The sequence below is a fragment of the Rana temporaria genome, chromosome 4 (genome assembly GCF_905171775.1).
Source record: "Rana temporaria chromosome 4, aRanTem1.1, whole genome shotgun sequence".
Lineage (NCBI taxonomy): Eukaryota > Metazoa > Chordata > Amphibia > Anura > Ranidae > Rana > Rana temporaria.
In genome coordinates this window covers 453363690-453384150 of record NC_053492.1, presented here as the reverse complement: position 1 = coordinate 453384150, position 20461 = coordinate 453363690, and the positions used below count along the sequence as shown (strand labels likewise).

General features: G+C 42.3%; 1 protein-coding gene across 3 annotated transcripts in view; it reads left to right on the top strand.

The window, feature by feature from the left end:
- The window catches only part of FBXO11 (F-box protein 11), a 107467-nt gene that overhangs the window by 65069 nt on the left and 21937 nt on the right, over positions 1 to 20461 (top strand). For 2 of the 3 annotated variants that reach the window (XM_040351589.1, XM_040351588.1), the window contains exons 5-15: positions 272 to 401; positions 2160 to 2243; positions 2328 to 2460; positions 2546 to 2652; positions 5322 to 5433; positions 5541 to 5647; positions 7117 to 7254; positions 14434 to 14651; positions 18597 to 18682; positions 18793 to 18887; positions 19782 to 19904. In XM_040351589.1, the coding sequence (XP_040207523.1) occupies positions 272 to 401; positions 2160 to 2243; positions 2328 to 2460; positions 2546 to 2652; positions 5322 to 5433; positions 5541 to 5647; positions 7117 to 7254; positions 14434 to 14651; positions 18597 to 18682; positions 18793 to 18887; positions 19782 to 19904 (1333 nt within the window). The remainder of the gene's footprint in view (positions 1 to 271; positions 402 to 2159; positions 2244 to 2327; positions 2461 to 2545; positions 2653 to 5321; positions 5434 to 5540; positions 5648 to 7116; positions 7255 to 14433; positions 14652 to 18596; positions 18683 to 18792; positions 18888 to 19781; positions 19905 to 20461) is intronic. The other variant, XM_040351590.1, reaches the window with a different exon arrangement.

Sequence of the window (20461 nt, the reverse complement as noted above, 5' to 3'; positions counted from 1 at the left end):
GCTTTTCATATTTGTCTTGTGATGAAATGATGTGGTTAGTGCTTGCAACCTGACAAAATTATGGACCACCCATTCCTATTTTTTGCCTTTTGAGTAAACTGAATGCACGGATGTGCTACAGGTGAGATCTGTAATTTTCTAGGTTGCTGTGCAGGTTATCAAGTAAAAAAACATTAGCTTGTTGTGTGTTGTTTTTTTTGTAGTGCAGGGCTCACATTTCCTAAGATGCTTGTATAAAGACTTGTGTTAACTTTCAACTTTTCTCTGGCAGGAAAAGATTATACATGGAAGTGTTTGAGTATACAAGGCCTATGATGCATCCAGAACCTGGGAAATTTTATCAGATTAACCCTGAAGAATATGAACCTCCAAACCCCTGGAAGGAGAGTTTTCAACAACTGGTATAAAGATCTATACTTGGGTTTCTTAAATGTAGCATGAATTAGTGGTTTAAGTTGTTAATGGAAAAGGGTTATGGCTGTTCAATGCACACATCTTAAATATGCTGGAGCTAAACCGTGAATATACGTTGCTACTTTGACGTTAAATACCGTTGTTATGGCAGCAGATGGCTGCCATAACCCAGGCATTTTTTTTCAACGGCGGGCGGTCCGCTTCAAGATAAAAGTGGTCTCTGCAGCGGATTCGCTGCAAGATCACTTTTATCTGCAGTGGGAGAGTTTCCCACCCGCCGCGTCCCGATCATCTTCACTGCTTACGGATACGTCGGTAGCGACGGAGAATATCCGCTGTTTTCCCCTGATGGGCAGGAAGTCGAGTGAGGGAATGATGGCCTCGACTCTATGCCAATGGATGACTGGAGCGACGTCAAACGTCACTGCTGCCCGAGTGCCTTAAAGGGACAATTTCTTTTATTGCTTATTAGGTATAAATGTGAGATCTGAGGTATTTTGACCCCAGATGTCACATTAAAGAGGCCCTATCATGCTTTTTATTTCTGTTACAAGGGATGTTTACATTCCTTGTAATAGGAATAAGAGTGATCCAAAAAAAAATGTTTTAAATGGACAGTGTAAAAATAAGTAAAATAATTAAAAACATTTTTTAAAGCGCCCCTTCCCTCTGTGCTTGGCCGCAGAAGCGAACGCTTGCGTAAGTCACGCTGGCACATGTAAACTGTGTTCAAACCACACGTGAGGTAGTGCCGCAATTGTTGGGGTTGGGGCATCCCCCTGTCGGAACACAACGTTGGTACATCGGCTCCAACTGGAGCTGACGTGTGTTTTTGTTTTGTTTTTTTTCCCATTCAACCCCTTGGATTGAACAGAAATAAAACAAATGGTGTGTACTAGGCTTAAGGCCTGATTCACACCTATAGATTTTTAGTGTTTTTGCATTTTGCAGATTTGATCTATAGAACGTGTTCCATAGAAAACCATGTTAAATGGGCTGCAGTGCAAATCTGCAAAAAGCACAAAGATGAATATGTGTGAATCAAGCCTTAGGAAGCACATGGATGATTGGATTTTCTTTTCTTGCACCATTGGTGAGTGAGCTTACCTGGCCGGCCAAACACGTCACAATAGTGGCTATGGTTGTACTTAAAGGAGTTGTAAAGTCAGAAGGTTTTTTTATCTTAATGCATTAAGATAAATGCCTTTGGTGTGTAGCAGCCTCCCCAGCACTCCATAATACTTACCGGAGTCCCATCTCTATCCATTGATGTCCATGAGTCCCTCGCCGTCTGGGACTCTCTCTCCTGATTGGCTCAGACACATTGGCTCCCGTAGCTGTCAGTCAGTCAGTTCTCCAATCGGGAGATGGAGGGGGCAGGGCCAAAAGGCAGCTCTGTGTCTGAATGGACATATGGAGCTGCTCGGCTTTGGTGCCCCCTATAACAACCTGCTTGCTGCTGTGGGGGCAATCGGCAGAAGGGAGGGGCCAGGATCAGCAAAGAGGGACCTAAGAGGAGGATCCAGGTTGCTCTTTACAAGCCCTTTAAGTTGGTTTATGGATCGACTTGGGGACAATCGGCATGCAAATACATGGATCGAATCTCTGCCGATCCCTGCAAAATTCAATCCATGTATTTTTTACTGAAGTATTTAATGTACATTGTGTCAGCAAACTAGAAGTGGAAAATCTCCTTTAGTTTGTTATAAAAAAATAACCAAAATATTTTCTTCTGTCCTTGACAGTACAAAGGCGCTCACGTTAAACCGGGCTTTGCAGAGCATTTTTACAGCAATCCAACAAGGTATAAAGGCAGAGAAAATATGCTGGTAAGTATCACTCAGTCTTTACATGTACAGAGGGTATATTATTTGTTTGTGTGGTAAATGTTTTTTGTTCATGTCTTCTGCTAGTATTACGACACGATTGAGGATGCATTAGGTGGTGTCCAGGAAGCTCACTTTGATGGACTTATCTTTGTGCATTCGGGCATCTATACAGATGAGTGGATCTACATCGAGTCCCCAATAACTATGATTGGTGCAGGTAATTTTGCATGGTTTATTGCACTTAAAGGTTTTGTAATGGCAATATACAGTTGGTTACTTTTCTGTTTTGTTTGGCTTTACAGCACCAGGAAAAGTTGCAGACAAAGTAATCATTGAAAACACTAGAGACTCAACGTTTGTTTTCATGGAGGGGTCCGAAGATGCATATGTTGGGTACATGACAATCAGGGTAAGAATCTATTTTGATGTTTTTAAATTGACCAGGATTTATATGAACATTTCTGTGTTGTTTTTGGCTTGTCCAGTGCTACTTAAAGTGTTCTTGATTTTATATAGTTCTGACATATTACACAGCACATTAAGTACTTGAAATAGTTTGCATTAGGCACTACCAAAAACAAGCTTACATTGTAATTTTCATACAACAGACTATTACTTGTGTAGCACTACCCCTGAAGGAGCTGCTGGTTTAGATTTGGGCCTGCCGTTACCTTACTGTTCCTTTCGTCTGTCTCAGGGGTTCTCCTTGAAGAGTTATCCGGAAGAAATGTCTGTACCAACACAAAGTCTCTTTCAAGGGTTTTATTGAATAAACTTTCCAATAGAGGGATGGGGAGGACTCGGGTATCTTACTTGCAGATCACGGATATTTTCCTAGGTCCAGAGGAACAACTGTCTCCACGCTGGACTCGGCAACCACCGGGTAGGCCCACTCTCGCTGTCCTAGCAGCCGGTGAGAAGCTCTATCAAAGAAAGTCTCTGCCACAGACTTGGTAGTAGAATTTGTTCATTAGTCTCTGCCACAGACTCGTGCAACCCCTTACTGGGTTAGCTTCTGACGAAAAAGAACACAGCTCTTAGTGCTAGGATCTCTCAGCCGTTCCGGCAGCACTGCGAAGTAACTTAGATCTGGATACATCCTCCAATTGAGTCCCCAATTGCTCGGTCCCTTCCATCAGGCAAGGTGACACAGGATCATCCCTGCATCAGTAGGCCCCAGTAACTCCTGGGCCTACATCTCAGTTGCGAGGCCTCAAGCCAACGTGGCCCCGAAGCGAAAACTGCCAACACATCTCTAAAACCAGGAGGGCCCTCAGGTGAGGATCGGAAGACAAACCCCACAAAATTGTGTCTGTCTCTTAAGTACACTCTCCCAGAATGCACAGCGTGTTCACCACGCCCTCTGAGCTACTTCTGGGGAAAGAGGTACCCAATGCATCCAGCCTGTTGCCTTTCCAACCCTGACCAGCGGTAACGGTGACACCCATCATCAGGAGGAAAATCATGCAACCAGCTGAACTGAGACAGAGCCACAATTTAGACACAATCCTTCTGAGCCAACTACTGTTTTAACACATAGCGCCCACTCATTGGGAGCAGGGCGCTACTTGTTCTATAGCCAATTAATCTGCTTGTTTGTATTTTGCTTTTTAAAAGAGAACCCACTGCTGTCAATCCCATCCTATGAGGAGGTAGAGAGGCGGGGCCAAACCATGGCTCTGTGTGTGAATAGACATGCAGAGCCACGGCTCGGGAAGGAACCTGCTTGGATTCCCGCATTGCAAGCTCGTGGCCCGGTGTGCGTGTCCGGCGGCCGTGATGTCCGCCGGGCACCCGCAATTGCCTGCGCTCCCAGCAGGAGTGTGGATCTGTGTGTGTAAACACAGATCCACCTCCTGTCAGAGGTGAGGAACACACATCGGTTTTCTCCCCTTGTCGTTCCCCCTTCACTAAGAATCACTCCAAGCGAACATATTAACCCCTTCAGCGCCCTCTAGTGTTAACTCCTTCCCTGCCAGGCACATTTACACAGTAATTAGTGCAGTTTTATAGTACTAATCGCTGTATAAATGTGAAAACGTGTCAAGTGTCCGATATGTCGGCCGCAATGTCACGGTCACAATAAAAATCATAGATCGCCGCCATTACTAGTGTAAAAAAATGCCATAAATCTATCCCCTAATTTGTAGACGCTATAACTTTTGCACAAACCAAAGTTTTGAGTCAACCCCCCCCCCTTTTTTTTTCTGTTTGAATTTATCACTTCCTGTTTCTCAGTAAGCATGCCCCCATCATCTGAGCCGTTCTGGCTGGGGGTTAGTCAGCATGCTCTGATGGGGGCAACCTTACTGAGGAGAAACAGGAAGTGAGAAATTCAGAGACAGAAAAACATTTAGAAGGGAAATTGAAGGAAAAGGTAAGTGAACCAACAATGCACTAGCTTAAAGGAACCAATTTAGAAAATTTAAAAACAAACCTTTACAACAACCCTTTAACCCTATAGTGACTGAGTATAAACGGCATTCACTGATGAGTTTATTTTTTATTTTTAATGCTTTAAAAGCCAGAGCACACAGAAAAGGATTATATTTAAAATGACCTGTGTGACCATTGCTGCTGAAATGTCTCATCAGTATATATGGGGGAAATATCTGCATCCAGCTACCTTCACTCAAGTCTATTAATATCAACTGCCTGGAAAATATTTTACCATTTTACACTTGAAGCACTACCTGGAAAGTTTTGTTTGTGCCATGTAAACGTTTTGCTATACAGTTACTGTAAATGTTTTATCTGCACAAGGATACAATGGAGTTGATTTACTACAGGCAAGTAGACTGCGCTTTGCAAGTGCCGTCGCTCCAGAGCTTAGTAAATGGGGGGAGCTCTGCTGACTTCCATCATCCAATCATGTTCTTTGCAAAGTGAATCTTCACCTCCCATTTACGAAGCTCTGGAGCAACTGCACTTGCCAAATGCACAGCCTGTTTGCTTTTAATAAATCAACACTAATGTATTGCATATTTGGAAAATGTATGAAGCACTGAATTGCCAAACTAGAAGCAATTATTAATAAAACTGTACATTTTCAAGTTTTCCTTTCTGCTTTTGTTGTAGTTCAACCCTGATGACAAGTCCGCCCAGCATCATAATGCACATCATTGTTTAGAGATCACAGTGAACTGCAGCCCAGTCATTGATCACTGTATAATCCGCAGTACTTGCACAGGTAACTGGCACACCATATTTTCATGCCAATACAAAGTCCGTAAGATTGTGTCATTTTACTGGTTAACCTAATTAAGTATAATGCATTATTGCTGTCTTCTCTTGCAGTCGGCTCTGCGGTGTGTGTAAGTGGCCAGGGCGCGTGTCCGAACATCAAACACTGTAACATCAGTGACTGTGAAAATGTAGGACTGTACATCACCGACCATGCCGAGGTATTCCTGACTCCCACCGTTATAACATTCATAAGAAACTAATAAAACTGTTAACTTTTAACTTCTGTTGCTTTTTTTAAAAGAAGAATAGATATGGACAAAATGTAAACATAACATATAAAAGATATTTAGATTTAACACAGCTTCATGGATGTGTCTGTACATAATGATTGCCAGCTAGATGTATGCGTTTAAAGCTGGCCATACACAGACTCGGTTTCAGTTTTGATCACGTAGATAAGCTAAATTTTCCATACATCTATATAGTGTCAGGACCAGCCTAAATGTTTTCCATTCTAGATAGATTATTGTGCTACACACTGGATCATACATGTGATGCCAGCAGAAGCAGAATAACTTACATTTACACTTTGGAGCATATATTGAGAGATGAACATCTGCTTTCACTCGGCATTATTTAGTGATGGGATGGTCATAGACACGCCATTTGAGGGTCTGATATGGGAAAGCCACTAATCTGTTCTGTTGTCTCCAGTTGACTAAAAGTCCTAAGGGCTCGTTCACACGTGTGTTAATTATGAAGAATTAAGCGACACTCATTAATGCACCTGTGGCATTAATGCGCGGTTTTGAAGCGTTAAAAAGCATCAAGAAAGCTTGTCAAATGCCCATGAAAGTGTTTTTCTTGAGTGAAGTGCTTAAAAGGGGCATAGATGTAGAGGAAATTATCTGCTTTGAGTCGTGGTTTGCTTGTGGCGTGATGGCAGACATTTTTGTGATTTCTCTGCATGACGGATTCCTTTTACTTGCTGGCACTGACCGTTTTGTGACACGCAAATCTTCACCCCTGGCACTAATGCTTAGTACCTCTGCTCCTGCATGGCACTGTCAGTATTGCTGGTTGACTTGATGCTTTTGCCAGTACACCAAAGCAAATGGCGTTGAAACACGGCTGCTCTGTACAAACAAAAAGTGGCTGCAGCTGCTCTATCTTCTCTATTTACCAGTGCATTCTGGGATATTGGAACCTCCACTGCCTCTCCTCTAGCGGAAAAGCTGACACTTTATAAACGCTTCACTAATGCGCCGTAATTGCTATAGGTGTGGTAAGACACACTACCATTGGAATTAATGGATGCAGCTGATAAGCGGCGATGCCTCATGAAAGCGACATGCTGCTGTAATATTCATGGCAGGCATTAACGGGCGGTTCAGAGGCTTTAAAAACACTGCTCAAATGCGGCTTAAACACAGGGTATTGCCGCATGTGTGAACGAACCCTAATTGCATATGGCTGGCATATTCTGAAGCTGTGTAAAGTAGAAATTTTGTTCTTTAATGGGTAGGAAGGAAATCATGTGAAAATATTTATTCTGGCAACAGTTTCTTCAGTTCTGAATTTTAAATTGCAAAAATATCAGTCATAGTTTATAAATCGTCAATGGTTAGTTGTAGAACTGAGGCTTTTCCTTTTTTTTTTGATTTTAATAGTATTTGTTTTTTTGCAGGGGATTTATGAAGACAATGAGATCTCCAATAATGCATTAGCTGGTATATGGGTAAAAAATCACGGAAATCCTATAATTAGGAGAAACCATATTCACCATGGTCGGGATGTTGGCGTGTTCACGTTTGACCATGGCATGGTATGTTCTAATCTTGTCTATTCTTATTTTCTGTTAGTATTTTGGACCAATTCCTACTAATTCGCTGTGTGATGTGTGTATTAGTGCAACACGCTTTAATAAGCATTGGTGAAATGCGGTGCTATTCATTCTGAGCGGCACCCCAATGCATCTGACGGACATGCGATGCACTGCCAGAAAAGCCACACTTGCCTTTTTTGGTGCATTGGGCAACCCTTTTAGATACACGGCTTGCCTTTATTGTTACACACATTCACACCCATGAGCTAAGTCAGCCCTGTTGTGTCAAGGGTTCTTTACTGATATCTTTAGTATGTATAGAGCCAAAGTCGCTAAGGTGGCCATTGATCTGATGAGGATCTAGCAAATTGTAACAGCTGGACCAGGGATTGCCCCATGATAACCCTGCTGGTGTTACCATGTTTTTTGCGCTCATTAGGACTGGTGTCTTCCCTTCTCCACCCGTTAGGACTGAGTTGGGGAGTAATGGTCCTGAGTGTGATATGTGTTGCACTGGCTGCCTCGTGGGGACTGTGCTTTAGGTTGTATATTAGGGGGGTTTAGTCTATATTTAATGGGGGTCCCCTTTCTGCTGTTTTCACTCTAGTACTGGTTTTGTGAGCCTTCCTGGGCCACCAAAGCACTACATAGCAGTAGCATTGGTCTGGGAGGTTCTTGGTGCTAGCTGGGGAGGCGGAGTTTGTTTGCCGCACGGTCTTTGCTTTGGATGCCAAGACTGTGCATGCGTAGTAAGACTAGTGACATCACAAGGCAAGTAGAGCCCCCTGGTTGCAGGCATCTTACTACTCCCACAGGTCAGAGCAACAAGCTGGCCTCTACACTTGGCTCTGATATCTGTACTTTTGGGAATTCAAATCCTTCCTCCCCTTACTCTGCATTAACACTGCAGTCTGCTCATCCCCACCGTGTCTTTACAACCGCAGGCACAGTGAAGGATCAGTGTTCGGCAGTATAGAAGCTGGCCTTTCCAGCTTAGGGTGATACTCCTGTGGTGTAACATAACTTCTTACTGATGACGGTTAGTCGCGGTAGGACCCCGCTCTCCAACATACACACACCCACACATGTTCCCAATGGGGGTGATGGTGGGCGGTGGTGGCCGCAGATGGGAGGTCTCTTGGGATAACTGGCGCACTAGTGCAACTTTGGTGCAGTGCTCTCACCTGACCGCTGTTTTCAGTGTAGGTCCTGCTAAATAGATCAGCAGGCCATTTCTCTCCAAAACGTCTGAGAGGTGGGGATGTTGGGGGAGGAAGGGGTCCCAAATATCTCCTGGATATGGGTCCTCCTGCAACATTTTTCCCTGGCATTAATGTGTTTCTTCCATCTCTGGCTCTCTCCAACTTCTGGGTGCCTCCTCTACCTCTAGAGAACCTTCCCTCTGGTTCCTAGTGACTACTGAGGATTTGTTTTCTGTTTGGCTAGGGAACATCCCAGCTTTCTTGGATAATTGCCAGTTTTCATCATCTAGGTTGCAAAGGCAGGGATTTCCATTATCTTCCTCATCATTTTCGGAACCAAATAGATATGGTGGCAGAAGCAGATGAACTTATTCCAGAAGAAGGGGAGGTGGAAGACGACGACTCAGAAAACCTAGGGTCGGAGTTTGACTCAAAAATACCTTTGTGAATTTTCTCATGAAAGTGGTTAGCAATAATTTTGAAATCCCTGCTTCCTGAAGAGGTTTCAGGACTTGGATTATGGCGAATGCCACAAGATCCTTGGTCTTTTCCACTGCATCCTCACTGAGCTTACTTTGCTGAGGTGTTAACTCTGCTGAAGAGATCGTTCTGCCATACCCCACGGAGAATGAGCTCACTCAGAGCATTAGCACCTGCTAAGTATGGAAATAATTGCCCTAACCAGAACCTCTCGTGTCGGTGGGATGCTTTTCTGAAATTTAAGGATCCCAGCAAACGCCTTGGGGTCTTGATTTGAAGCATCCTTGGTCAGAGCAGCTGTGTAACTGGTGGTTGTGGCTATGGGGGCCTGCCAAAGTCTTATGGTATGGGCTTGGTGCTTGTCTATAGGAGGTCCCTCCTAGGGTTAAATTTTACTTCAAATTTTCATTTTAGTCAGTCTTTTGACTATAACGCCATTTTAGTTTTAGTTGTATTTTAGTCATCTGAATTGTTTTAATTTTAGTTGACTAAAATCTCCAGTCGACTAAAAATGAGTTTTAGTTAAATTGTAATGCATTATTTAAGCATTTCTCTAGAATTTCCAAACTCGTATACTCATGGAGTAAAGATTGAATAATGTAGTGGGGGTGGGGAAGTAAACGAGAGTAAGGAAGTGCACAGGCCAGAGAACTGGTCTGGGGAGGCATTTTTTTTTACACTGTGCTAAGCACTGCTACCTTACTGGGAAGGCAAACACTCACGTGGGCAGACAGAGGGAGCCTGTGTCTCGGCCAATGCAGCTTATCAGGAGGCTGGGGCTTTAACGAACACTTGGAGCTCTGAGTAAAGCGGAAGTTCAGGTGGGTAAACCTCCCTCCCCTCACATTTTTGTAAATAAACATAGTAATTGATTTTCATCATGGGTTTTTGTCAATTGACTTGGTTCGAAAACCTACAGCTGACGAAAGGGGGATGCCATTTTGTGCGGACGCCTGGTTTCTTGTGCCGTAAGTTTTTTTAATTTTGGGTGGCCATGAAAAGGCAGTGTTTTTTTTCCTTTCCACAGGAAAGGATTTTTTGATCCTGACTTGGATGTATATATTCAGAAGATATCGGGAGGTAAAGAGCACTCGGTTACAGGGTAGGGCATGCACATAGTTCCAAAAACCTGCTGCTCCTTCTACTTAAGGAGACTTTCTCTTTGCGGTCATGAGGTCTTAGACGCGTAGCCAAAATCTCAGTTCCATGTAAAGTCCTGTGCTTCACAGCCAGCTACACCAAGGACCCAAGCCCGCTTCAAAATGAACAGGTGGCCCCGCTTGTTTAGGTGGGGGAGGACTTTTGCAGGCCTTTGCAGAGTTTTGGGAGGGGGAGATGGTAGATGAGTAGATGTGCAGTATAGTGGCTCCCTGCTTGATTTTCAGAGCTTTCCAAGCAGCAGGTTTTCTTTGAATCTGCATGAAAGATTGCTTGATTATCTTCCTTTTTCATGGAGTATTTGTTCAGGTTCCAGAGGACAAGAGGGTTCTGTGGTTTCTAATCAAACCTCTTTACGATTCCAAAACTGGACAGGAATGTTCATCCTACTCTGGCTCCATCATTTCAACAGGTTTCTTTGTGCCTGTGGTAGAGGAATGTAATTTCAATTTGTGGCCCTGCTGTTCGGCCTGTCAACTGTTTTCAGGGTGTTCTCTAGGGTCTGCCTCTGATTCTGGGCTTTCTACGGTTCCAGTGAATTCCCATAAGGTACCTGGAAGACTTACTTCTGCAGTTGCAATCCGCTTCTCTTTGAACACAATGGCCCGGATTCACAGACATCGGCACATATTTATGCCGCCGTAGCGTATCTCCTTTACGCTACGCCGACGCAGCGCAGAGAGGAAAGCATGGAATTCACAAAGCACTTCCTCCCAAAACTGCGCTGGGTTTCCTAGGCGTAAGCCGGCGTGGTGGAAGTGGGTGTGAGCCATGCAAATGAGGCGTGACCCCATGCAAATGATGGGCCGAGCACCAGACAGATGCGTATAACGAACGGCGCATGCGCTGTCCCGTGGGCGCATCTCTGCGCATTTTCACAATCACGTTGGAACATCTACCTAAGATACGCCGGATCACTGCCTACGGCGTGAACGTAACCTACGCCTAGTCATATTCACTTCCAACGTAAACTACCCGGGCTTGTGTTCCCTGGTGCAGCCCTTTGCATGGATGCTGCTGAGTTACACCTCCTTTATGGGGCTTAACTTTACGCCGTACGTACAACTTGCGCGCACCAGTCGTAGCCGGAGTCATGCGCAAGTACGATTTGTGAATCCGCGTATCTCCCTCATTTGCATATTTGAATATAAAATCAATGGGAGTGCCACATGCGTCCAGCGTAAATATGCGCCCACTCTACGCCGGCGTAGGCAAGTTGCGTTGGTGGAATGAAGCCTGTTTTTAGGCGGATCTTAGTTTTGTGGGCACGGCGCATAGATACGATGGAGCATATTTGCACTTACGCGGCGTATCTCGAGATACGACGGCGCAAGTGCTTTGTGAATCCGGGCCATTGTTTCTCTCAGTGTGCATTCTGGAGCGGTTTGGTTGGGTTTTCAGTTCACAAAAATCAGCAATATCCGGGCCTCTGCTTGGATTCTACAAGACTAGAATGATTCTTCCAGGAGATTCCTTTCTCTGAGGACTTGGGTGACCTTGCTCAGGATGCTGTGGAATCCATTGATTAGCCTTTACATGAAAGTTTATGGGAAGTTTGGCTACCTCCTTTAGGGTGGTTCCTTTACAATGTTCCATTTCTACAGAGTAATGTTCTGAGGTCGGGGGACAGGAGATTGCAATCTTGAACTCTCTGATGTGGTATGATTTGGTATTTGGACTGCCGAAGTATTTAAAACTTTTGGAGACTAAAGTCTTTTCCCTGTCTCCTGGAAGGATCTGACAATGAACACCAGCTTCTGGACCACCTTTCAGTACAAGGAATCTTAAGTCACCGTGGGGGGAGGGGATGTAGGAGTTTCTGATTCAGTTGTTTATATTTGAAGACTAGGAAGGCTACTTCAAGGAACATTTATCACAGGACTTGGAAACTAATTGCCGTATATTGGCTTTCTGTCAAATGGCAGTATGATCGAGGGTCAGATTTCCGCCTTGGCAGTCTTTTTTCAGAAGCTGATTGTTGAAAGAAAGCCATAAGAAGTTCCATTTGCAGTTTGCCAGAAGCCATGTGGAAGAAGGTGCTCTGGTCAGCTGAGACCAAAATTGAACTTTTTGCCCTAAAAGCAAAACGCTATGTTTGGTGGAAAATTAACACTGCGCATCGCCCTGACCCCATCATCCCCACCGTGAAACATGGTGGTGGCAGCAGCATGATGTGGGGATGCTGTTCTTCAGCAGGGACAGGGAAGCTGGTCAGAGTTGATGGGAATATGGATGGAGCCAAATACAGGGCAAGCTTGGAAGAAAATCTGCTAGAGTCTGCAAAAGACTTGAGTGGAGGTTCACCTTCCAGCATGACAACTCTAAACATACAGCCAGAGCTACAATGGAATGGTTTAGATCAAAGCATATTCATGCGTTCGAATGACCCAAAGTCCAAAGCTAAATACAATTGAGAATCTGTGGCAAGACTTGAGTTCAGATGCTCTCTGTAACTGCCCCACCGCACACTGAATGTCCCCTGTGTCTTGCTCTGTGTCCCGATCCGTGTTGTCCTCCTCTGGCCCCCCAGGATTTAGAGTGGAGGAAGGAGCCGGTGATTACTGACTCTGTCCATTCATAACGGAGCAATGTAAACCGTTTACTCTGCTTCAGTTTATGAATGGACAGGAGCCTCTGTCTCCTGTCCAGTCATCTCCAGTGCAGCTGAGACAGGGACTAGGGAATCTCTATCCTCAGTCCCTTTCCCTGTCTCAAAGAAGAGAAATTGGGGATCTGTTTAGACTCCTAATATCTCAACAAAGCCCCCCCCCCCCCCAAAAAAAAAAACAACACAGGGCTGATGAAGGTAATTGAACAACAATGTATATTTAAAAGTTAAATTGTAAAAAATAAACACTGACACGGTCCACCGAAAGGTTCTACAAAGTATTGATATTCAGGGGGTCTAAATACATACAATACATACTTTTCACATGTTTATTTGTAAAATGTTTTGAAAATAGTCTATCTTTCTCCTTCCACTTCACAATTATGTGCCACTATGCATTTACCTTTTTTAGTTGTAACATGTCAAAATGTGTAAAATTTAAAGGAATTAAATTATACCATTTAAATTAGGCGCGCTCCTGCGCCGGACGTTCTGCGCATGCTCCGTTCGTAATTTTCCCGACGTGCTTTGCGCGAACTTACGGCAGCCCGACGTGTTTGTGAATCGCGACGTGCGTAACGTACTTACGCCGGGAAAAAAAAAATATCAAAAGCAACGCGGGAACGACGGGCATACTTAAACATGGTGGAGTAATTTTACACCATGTTAAAGCACACCTAACTTTGCGACGGGAAAAAAAGACTTGCGCCAACGTAACGATGGGAAAAACCTTTGTGAATCGCTGTAACTGCTAATTTGCATACCCGATGCTGGAATACGACGCAAACTCCCCCCAGCGGCGGCCGAAGTATTGCATCCTAAGATCTGATGGTGTAAGTCAATTACACCTGTTGGATCTTAGGGCTATCTATGAGGAAATGATTATATGAATCGGCCGCATAGATACGACAGGAGATACGCCGTCGTATCTCCTCTGTGAATCTGGCCCTGGATATTTTAAATTCTTGCAAAAGCCACATTTATGTTCGGTTCTTTTGAATTTTACCTCTTCTACTCCACAAAAAAAAAATACTCCCGGGAATGCATAAAGACTGGCGCAGGCAGATTTTGTGAAAGTGTCTCTAAACGTGGTGCAGAATGCGCCAAATTCATATACCTGTCTAGAACTTGGACTTGAATTTTGCTCCCGATTGCGCTACTTTTAGAGTGTGCACGAGGACACTGTCACAAAATCTGATGCCAGCTTTTCTCTGTATACCAAAAGAGTTGGTCCTAATTGGCTCCACTTTTACATTGGCACAATCAATGCGACACACTGTAATAAAGTGGGGCATTCAATGCAACACAAACTAAAAGCGGCGCTTTATAAAACAATCTGAATTTGGTGCACAAGCCGATGTCGGACACCAAGGGTTTTATTTACTAAAGCTGCAGAGTGCAAAATCAGGTTCACTTCTGCATAGGAACCAATCTGCTTCCAGGTTTTATTACCAAAGCTTAAATAAACAAGCTGAGGTTATAAGTTGATTGGCTACCATGCACGGCTGCACCACATTCTGAGTACACCACCCTTAGTAAATCTACGTCCCAAGTGTCGCAAATGCGTCATGAATCCGGCACAAGGCATTAGCAAGAGGGATTATTGCCAGAAAAGTGGCGTAGCAACTTTATTGAACCCCCCCCCCCCCCCCGCTATGTTTTGGTTATTTTCACATCTCGCATCATTTTATTATAAAATTGTTGAATTTTACCCTCTGTGATTTCTTGCAGGGTTACTTCGAAAGCTGCAACATCCATAGGAATCGAATAGCAGGTTTTGAGGTGAAAGCCTATGCCAATCCCACAGTGGTCAGGTGTGAAATTCACCACGGTCAGACGGGAGGGATATACGTCCATGAAAAAGGGAGAGGACAGTTCTTGGAGAACAAAATCTATGCAAACAATTTTGCTGGTGTATGGATTACCTCAAATAGTGACCCAACCATACGGTAAGCAGTAAATATCATTTTCTTTTGTTGTATTGTTCAGATAATGGATGCAGGTAAAAAGGCTGGCTGTTCCAATAATTGTCGCCCTTCGAACATTAATCAGGATTGCAGCTACATGGAAAATGAGGTTTAATGTAGAAATATTTTAAATAATACATTTGGGTGGCAAAAATATGAATGCAATCTACTCACTGGGGGGAGAACCTCTGGGGGAATCTAGGATGGAAAGGGATCTGCGGGTCCTAGTAGATGGGCTCAGAAATGACATGCAATTCCAAGCTGCTGCTAAAAACAAAGCCAACAAAATATTGTCACGCATTAAAAAAGGGGATTAACTCCAGAGATAAAACAATAATTCTCCCACTCTACAAGACTGGTCCGGCTGCACCTGGAGTATGCTGTCCAGTTGTGAACCAGTCCTCAGGAAGGATGTGCTGGTACTGGTGAGAGTCCAGAGAAGGCCAACAAAGCTAATTAAGGGACTGCAGGATCTCTGCTATGGGGAAAGACTGCAAGCATTGAACTTCTTCTCTCCGAAGAAGACACTTGAAAGGGGATATGATTTCAATGTACAAATACTCTACTGGTGACCCCACAATAGGGATAAAACTCTTCCGCAAAAAAAAAATTTAATAAGACACGCGGCCATTCACTAAAATTAGAGGAGAAGCGTTTTAACCTTAAACTGCCTAGAAGGTTCTTTGCGGTAAGGATGTGAAATTCTCTTCCACAGGCAGTGGTTTCAGCAGGGAGCATCGATAATTTCAAAATACTATTACATGGGCACCTAAACGACCATAACCTAAAGGGTATATGGGGCCCCAATGAGGGGTTTGGCGTGGGATTTTATGGATGCATGTTGGATAGTTCAAATATGCATATTAAGCAGTAAATTGAATTCAGAACCACAGAAATCATTCAGAAATCGTAGTACTATAAAAGTATAAATGTTTAATACAAATTAATTATACACAAGGCGTATAAACAGACACATAAGAAATAATCAGCAAAAAGGAAAGTAACAACACCGTGCAGGAGCTTATATATGTATCCCATGCTTGTAGTCCTTCATGTTTCGCCCTTGGGGGCTTCTTCAGGGACACATGGATATATAGAATAATCTAAAATGGATAAAAACTTCATAAATAAGCGTATAGTGCTGCACCATAGCACAGAAGGCTATGTGGAATTCACAAAAGGTTATTGTATAAACAAGCATTACATATAAATGAGAAAAACACAAAATGACTAAATGAACATATAAACAGTGTAAAGCAATCACAATTATCATCATCATGGACTTCGCATAGACACAGAACAGGTAAGTACCTCCAAAGTGATCAAAAGTCCTCCTAATGAGTGAAGCAAGTACGTCCCAGCCACAACAGATTAACTGCTGTGTTGGTGTACAACAGACAGTGCATCACAGATGACCCAAATGAGCCGCATCCAACCAGTGGACCTAAAGTGAGGAATATATGAAGAGGGTGTGGGTCAGACAGTTGGTCATAATAGTGTAGGGGAAGAAAATTCCTCAATGACTAGTGCTATATTGAACAGGATGATAAGAGAAAATAATATAATCAAGAAACTTCAATGAGCCTACCAAGAGACCGCCGGTCTCTATATTGATTCACCTTAGTTGGTAGCAAACAATTATTGTTGCTTACCATGAATTGATGTCTCTCATCAATCAATAAAGGATGAGAGAAATATATATATATATATATATATATATATATATATATATATATATATATATATATATATATATATATATATATATATATATATATTTGCAACAGTACTAAAGAGGCGTAAAAGAAATTGATCCATAATATGGAGAGATTAAAAATCTCTCCATATTCACCTGCTGCTCCCCCCGGCAGTAGTGTGCTACAGCAGTGTGTGTGTGTGTGTGTGTATGTGTGTGTGTGTATAATATATATATATATATAACCAACACAGCAGTTAATCTGTTTTGGCTGGGACGTACTTGCTTCACTCATTAGGAGGACTTTTGATCACTTTGGAGGTACTTACCTGTTCTATGTCTATGCGAAGTCCATGATAATTGTGATTGCTTTACACTGTTTATATGTTCATTTAGTAATTTTGTGTTTTTCTCATTTATATGTAATGCTTGTTTATACAATAACCTTTTGTGAATTTCACATAGCCTTCTGTGCTATGGTGCAGCACTATACGCTTATTTATGAAGTTTTTATCCATTTTAGATTATTCATGTAGGACTACAGGCATGGGATACATATATAAGCTCCTGCACGGTGTTGTTACTCTCCTTTTTATGATCATTTCTTATGTGTCTGTTTATACGCCTTGTGTATAATTTGTATTAAACATTTATACTTTTATAGTACTACGATTTCTGAATGGTTTCTGTGGTTCTGAATTCAATGATACAATGTACTGCTTAATATTAGGGCTGCACAATTCTGGTCAAAATGAGAATCACGATTCTTTTGCTTAGACTAAAGATCACGATTCTCTCACGATTCTCAAAAAAATGTATGCCAGAACCCCCCCCCCAAAAAAATAATTAATAAATAAACCTGTGATTTATCTGAAAAATATGAATATATAAAAAAAGAGACCAGTGATATGTCTATAATGTTAAAGATCATCTAACTCCTATGGAAAAAAACAGAATCAAACTTTGATTCTCTCCGCGATTGATCGTGCAGCTCTACTTAATATACATATTTGAACTATCCAACATGCATCCATAAAATCCCATGCCAAACCCCTCATAAGGACCCCATATACATTTTTCTACCAGGGATGGAAATGCATTTGGCTATTATTATTATTATTATTATTATTATTATTATTATTATTAATAATTTATTTTTTTGTTGACGTGAATGCTCTATATACCGTATTTTTCGGGGTATTGCGCGCTACGGCGTATAGCGCGCACCCCTAATGTTAACCCGTTTTTCCTGTAAAAAAATGTATTACATTTTACTACTTACAGTTTTGGTGTCTTGCCCGGCGGCCTCGTCCGGTCCGGCGTCCGTCTGCGGACTCGGTGGTGTCCTTCCGGCTTCTCCCGCGCTGTCTTCATGTCGAATCCCCGCTTCCCGCGCTCAGTTTGAAGCCTCCGCCGACGTATACCAGGCTTGGCTTTTCACGCATAAACGTCAGAGCGTGACTACGAGTGAAGCCGAGCCTGGCCGAATGTACCCGAGTGTACTGCGCTCGGTATATGTCGGTGCAGGCATTCAAACACGGCGCAGGTATCGGCGTATATCGCGCACCCACGATTTTGCCCTGATTTTCAGGGCAAAAAAGTGCGCGATATACGCCGATAAATACGGTACTTTTCTCCATAACCTAAAGGAATGTGCAATATAATACTGACATAAAAGCACACACAGGTTTTTAAAACTAAGTTCTTTAGAAAATATTGGCACCCTTGCTATGAATTGTCGTTGGAAGTTGCAGTTTAATCACTTGTTGTCTGGGTCAATTTGGAAATTTTTCGCTCAAATTAAAATAAGCATTTAATCATAACCCCAAAAAATCATATTTTCTGAAAGCTGAGGCAATTTTTTATGTTGCATGATATTTGCACAGTCTTTTATAAAATTCAAGTTTTCAGTAAAAATACACTACAATGAATTTTAGTGTAAACACATACAATATAATACCCAGTTTTTTAGTAAAATATTAAAGATGACGTTTGAGTAAATATATATAAATGTGTCGAGTTTTAAAATTGCATGCATGGCACCAGCTGGTGCAATGCTTTTACAGGCTCCAAAACAATATAAATGCATATTTTTTAACCTCCTTTTTTTTTTTTTTTAAGTGAACTTATCCTGTAAACATAATGGTAAAAGAGAAGCTTGGCCATGTTGGTCGATGTCATGTTTTATTAGTCTAAACTCTTACTGACTAAAACATTTTTTTTCCTTCAAGGGGAAATGCAATTTTTAATGGAAACCAAGGTGGTGTGTATATCTTTGGTGACGGAAGAGGCCTTATAGAAGAAAATGACATTTATGGTATGCATTTTTTTTTTTTTTTTTTTTTTACCTTTTTTTGGAATTCATACATGTATACAATATTTCTGTACTGCTTGTCTCTTAATATGGATTTACTTTGTTGTCAACAGGCAATGCTTTAGCAGGAATACAGATACGTACAAACAGCTGCCCCATTGTCAGGCATAATAAAATCCATGATGGTCAACACGGTGGAATCTATGTGGTAAGTTATTGTAATTTATAACTTTAATATATATATTTTTTTTCATTTTTTTAAGTCATGAAATAGATAGTTGAGAAGACCAAAAACCTGTACAAATGGTTCCTGGTTTATGTAGGCCTGGCTTTATAGCACCACGTTGCATGTCCCTGGTGTATTCGGCTTACCCAAACTAAGAAAACCCTAGATCACAGTACTTTGAGTCAACAGTACACATCACCCAGACTGTAAAACAAGCATCTATGCTTTTCTGATTATTAAATGTTACTTTTTTTTTTTTTAAATGTCACCTTATTTGTAACATTTCGTTGGGTTGAATGCCTGTTACCTTGGTCACATGCTGCACCCCCATTCCCCAAACCCTGACTCCCACCAACCCCCAGCCCTCTCCCCTCGGCGACTGATACTTTCTCTAATGATGCACAAGCTGCTTGGAGGAACCACAGCATGTGACATGGTAGCAGGTATTCTGTACTCGCGGAAGTGGTGCATACAGAATCTGCATAGAGGTAGCGTTTTCACACATGGGCCTCCAGCCTAGGCATTGTGTAGTAACAGGATCACTTTAACCACTATATAAATCAGGAGTCCGCTGTACTGCAATACAAGGACCCAGACCCAGACTCTCGAACGCTCTACCAACCAGCATCCGAATGGAAGTGAATCTCCAGGCTTTTAGAAAAAAACTCAAAACACATCTATTCTGAAGGCAAAATATAGTAGGAAACAGATACCCAAGCGCCCAGAGGCGATTCAGTTCGCATGTGTAGCGCTATACAAGTTTCTCACTCACTCACTCAGCATTTATTTTATTTTTTTATAGAAAATTTTAGAATGTCTTTAAAAAAAAAAAAAAAAAAACCTTGACACTTCTATGTCATGTTCTCTTCTTTCCAGCATGAGAAGGGACAGGGCGTAATTGAAGAGAATGAGGTCTATAGTAACACATTAGCTGGAGTTTGGGTAACAACAGGAAGTACTCCGGTGTTACGAAGAAACCGGATACACAGCGGAAAGCAGGTAAGGGATAAATCCTTCTCTGGGTTCCATGGTGATGCTAATCTATCATAGTCTGTACTGAGAGTGTTTGTTCCAGGAATTGTAACATTCTAATTTGTGAAAAGCTGTATGTAAGAGGTTTATTCAAGGCTGACATTTTGGTGGGGCCCACTATGACAATAAATAGCTCAAGAGCCCTCCCATAAACCACTAATAGCAATGACCTGCTGTTCTAAATTATCAGATCTCGGTACAGAGGGTTACAGAGGGTTTCTGCTCTTACAGAATGTTCTCTTTATGCTTCATATGCTTTAAGACGACATAAGATTGCATTTAAAGCGGAGCTCCAGTCTCCTAAACATTTAAAAATAAATAAAAGCACCCCTGTGATTCTTCGTACTTGTACTATACAATTTGGATATTGTCCTAACTGTCCTCATACATTTTTTATTTATTTTTTGTCTTTTAAAGCTGTAATTTCTTGCATGATCAGACAGGCAGCGGTCATCGAAAATGTGGGAATCTGAAGCCCACGCCTGTCCATTTCTGGGATTCTATGCAGCTGGCTATCCAGCATG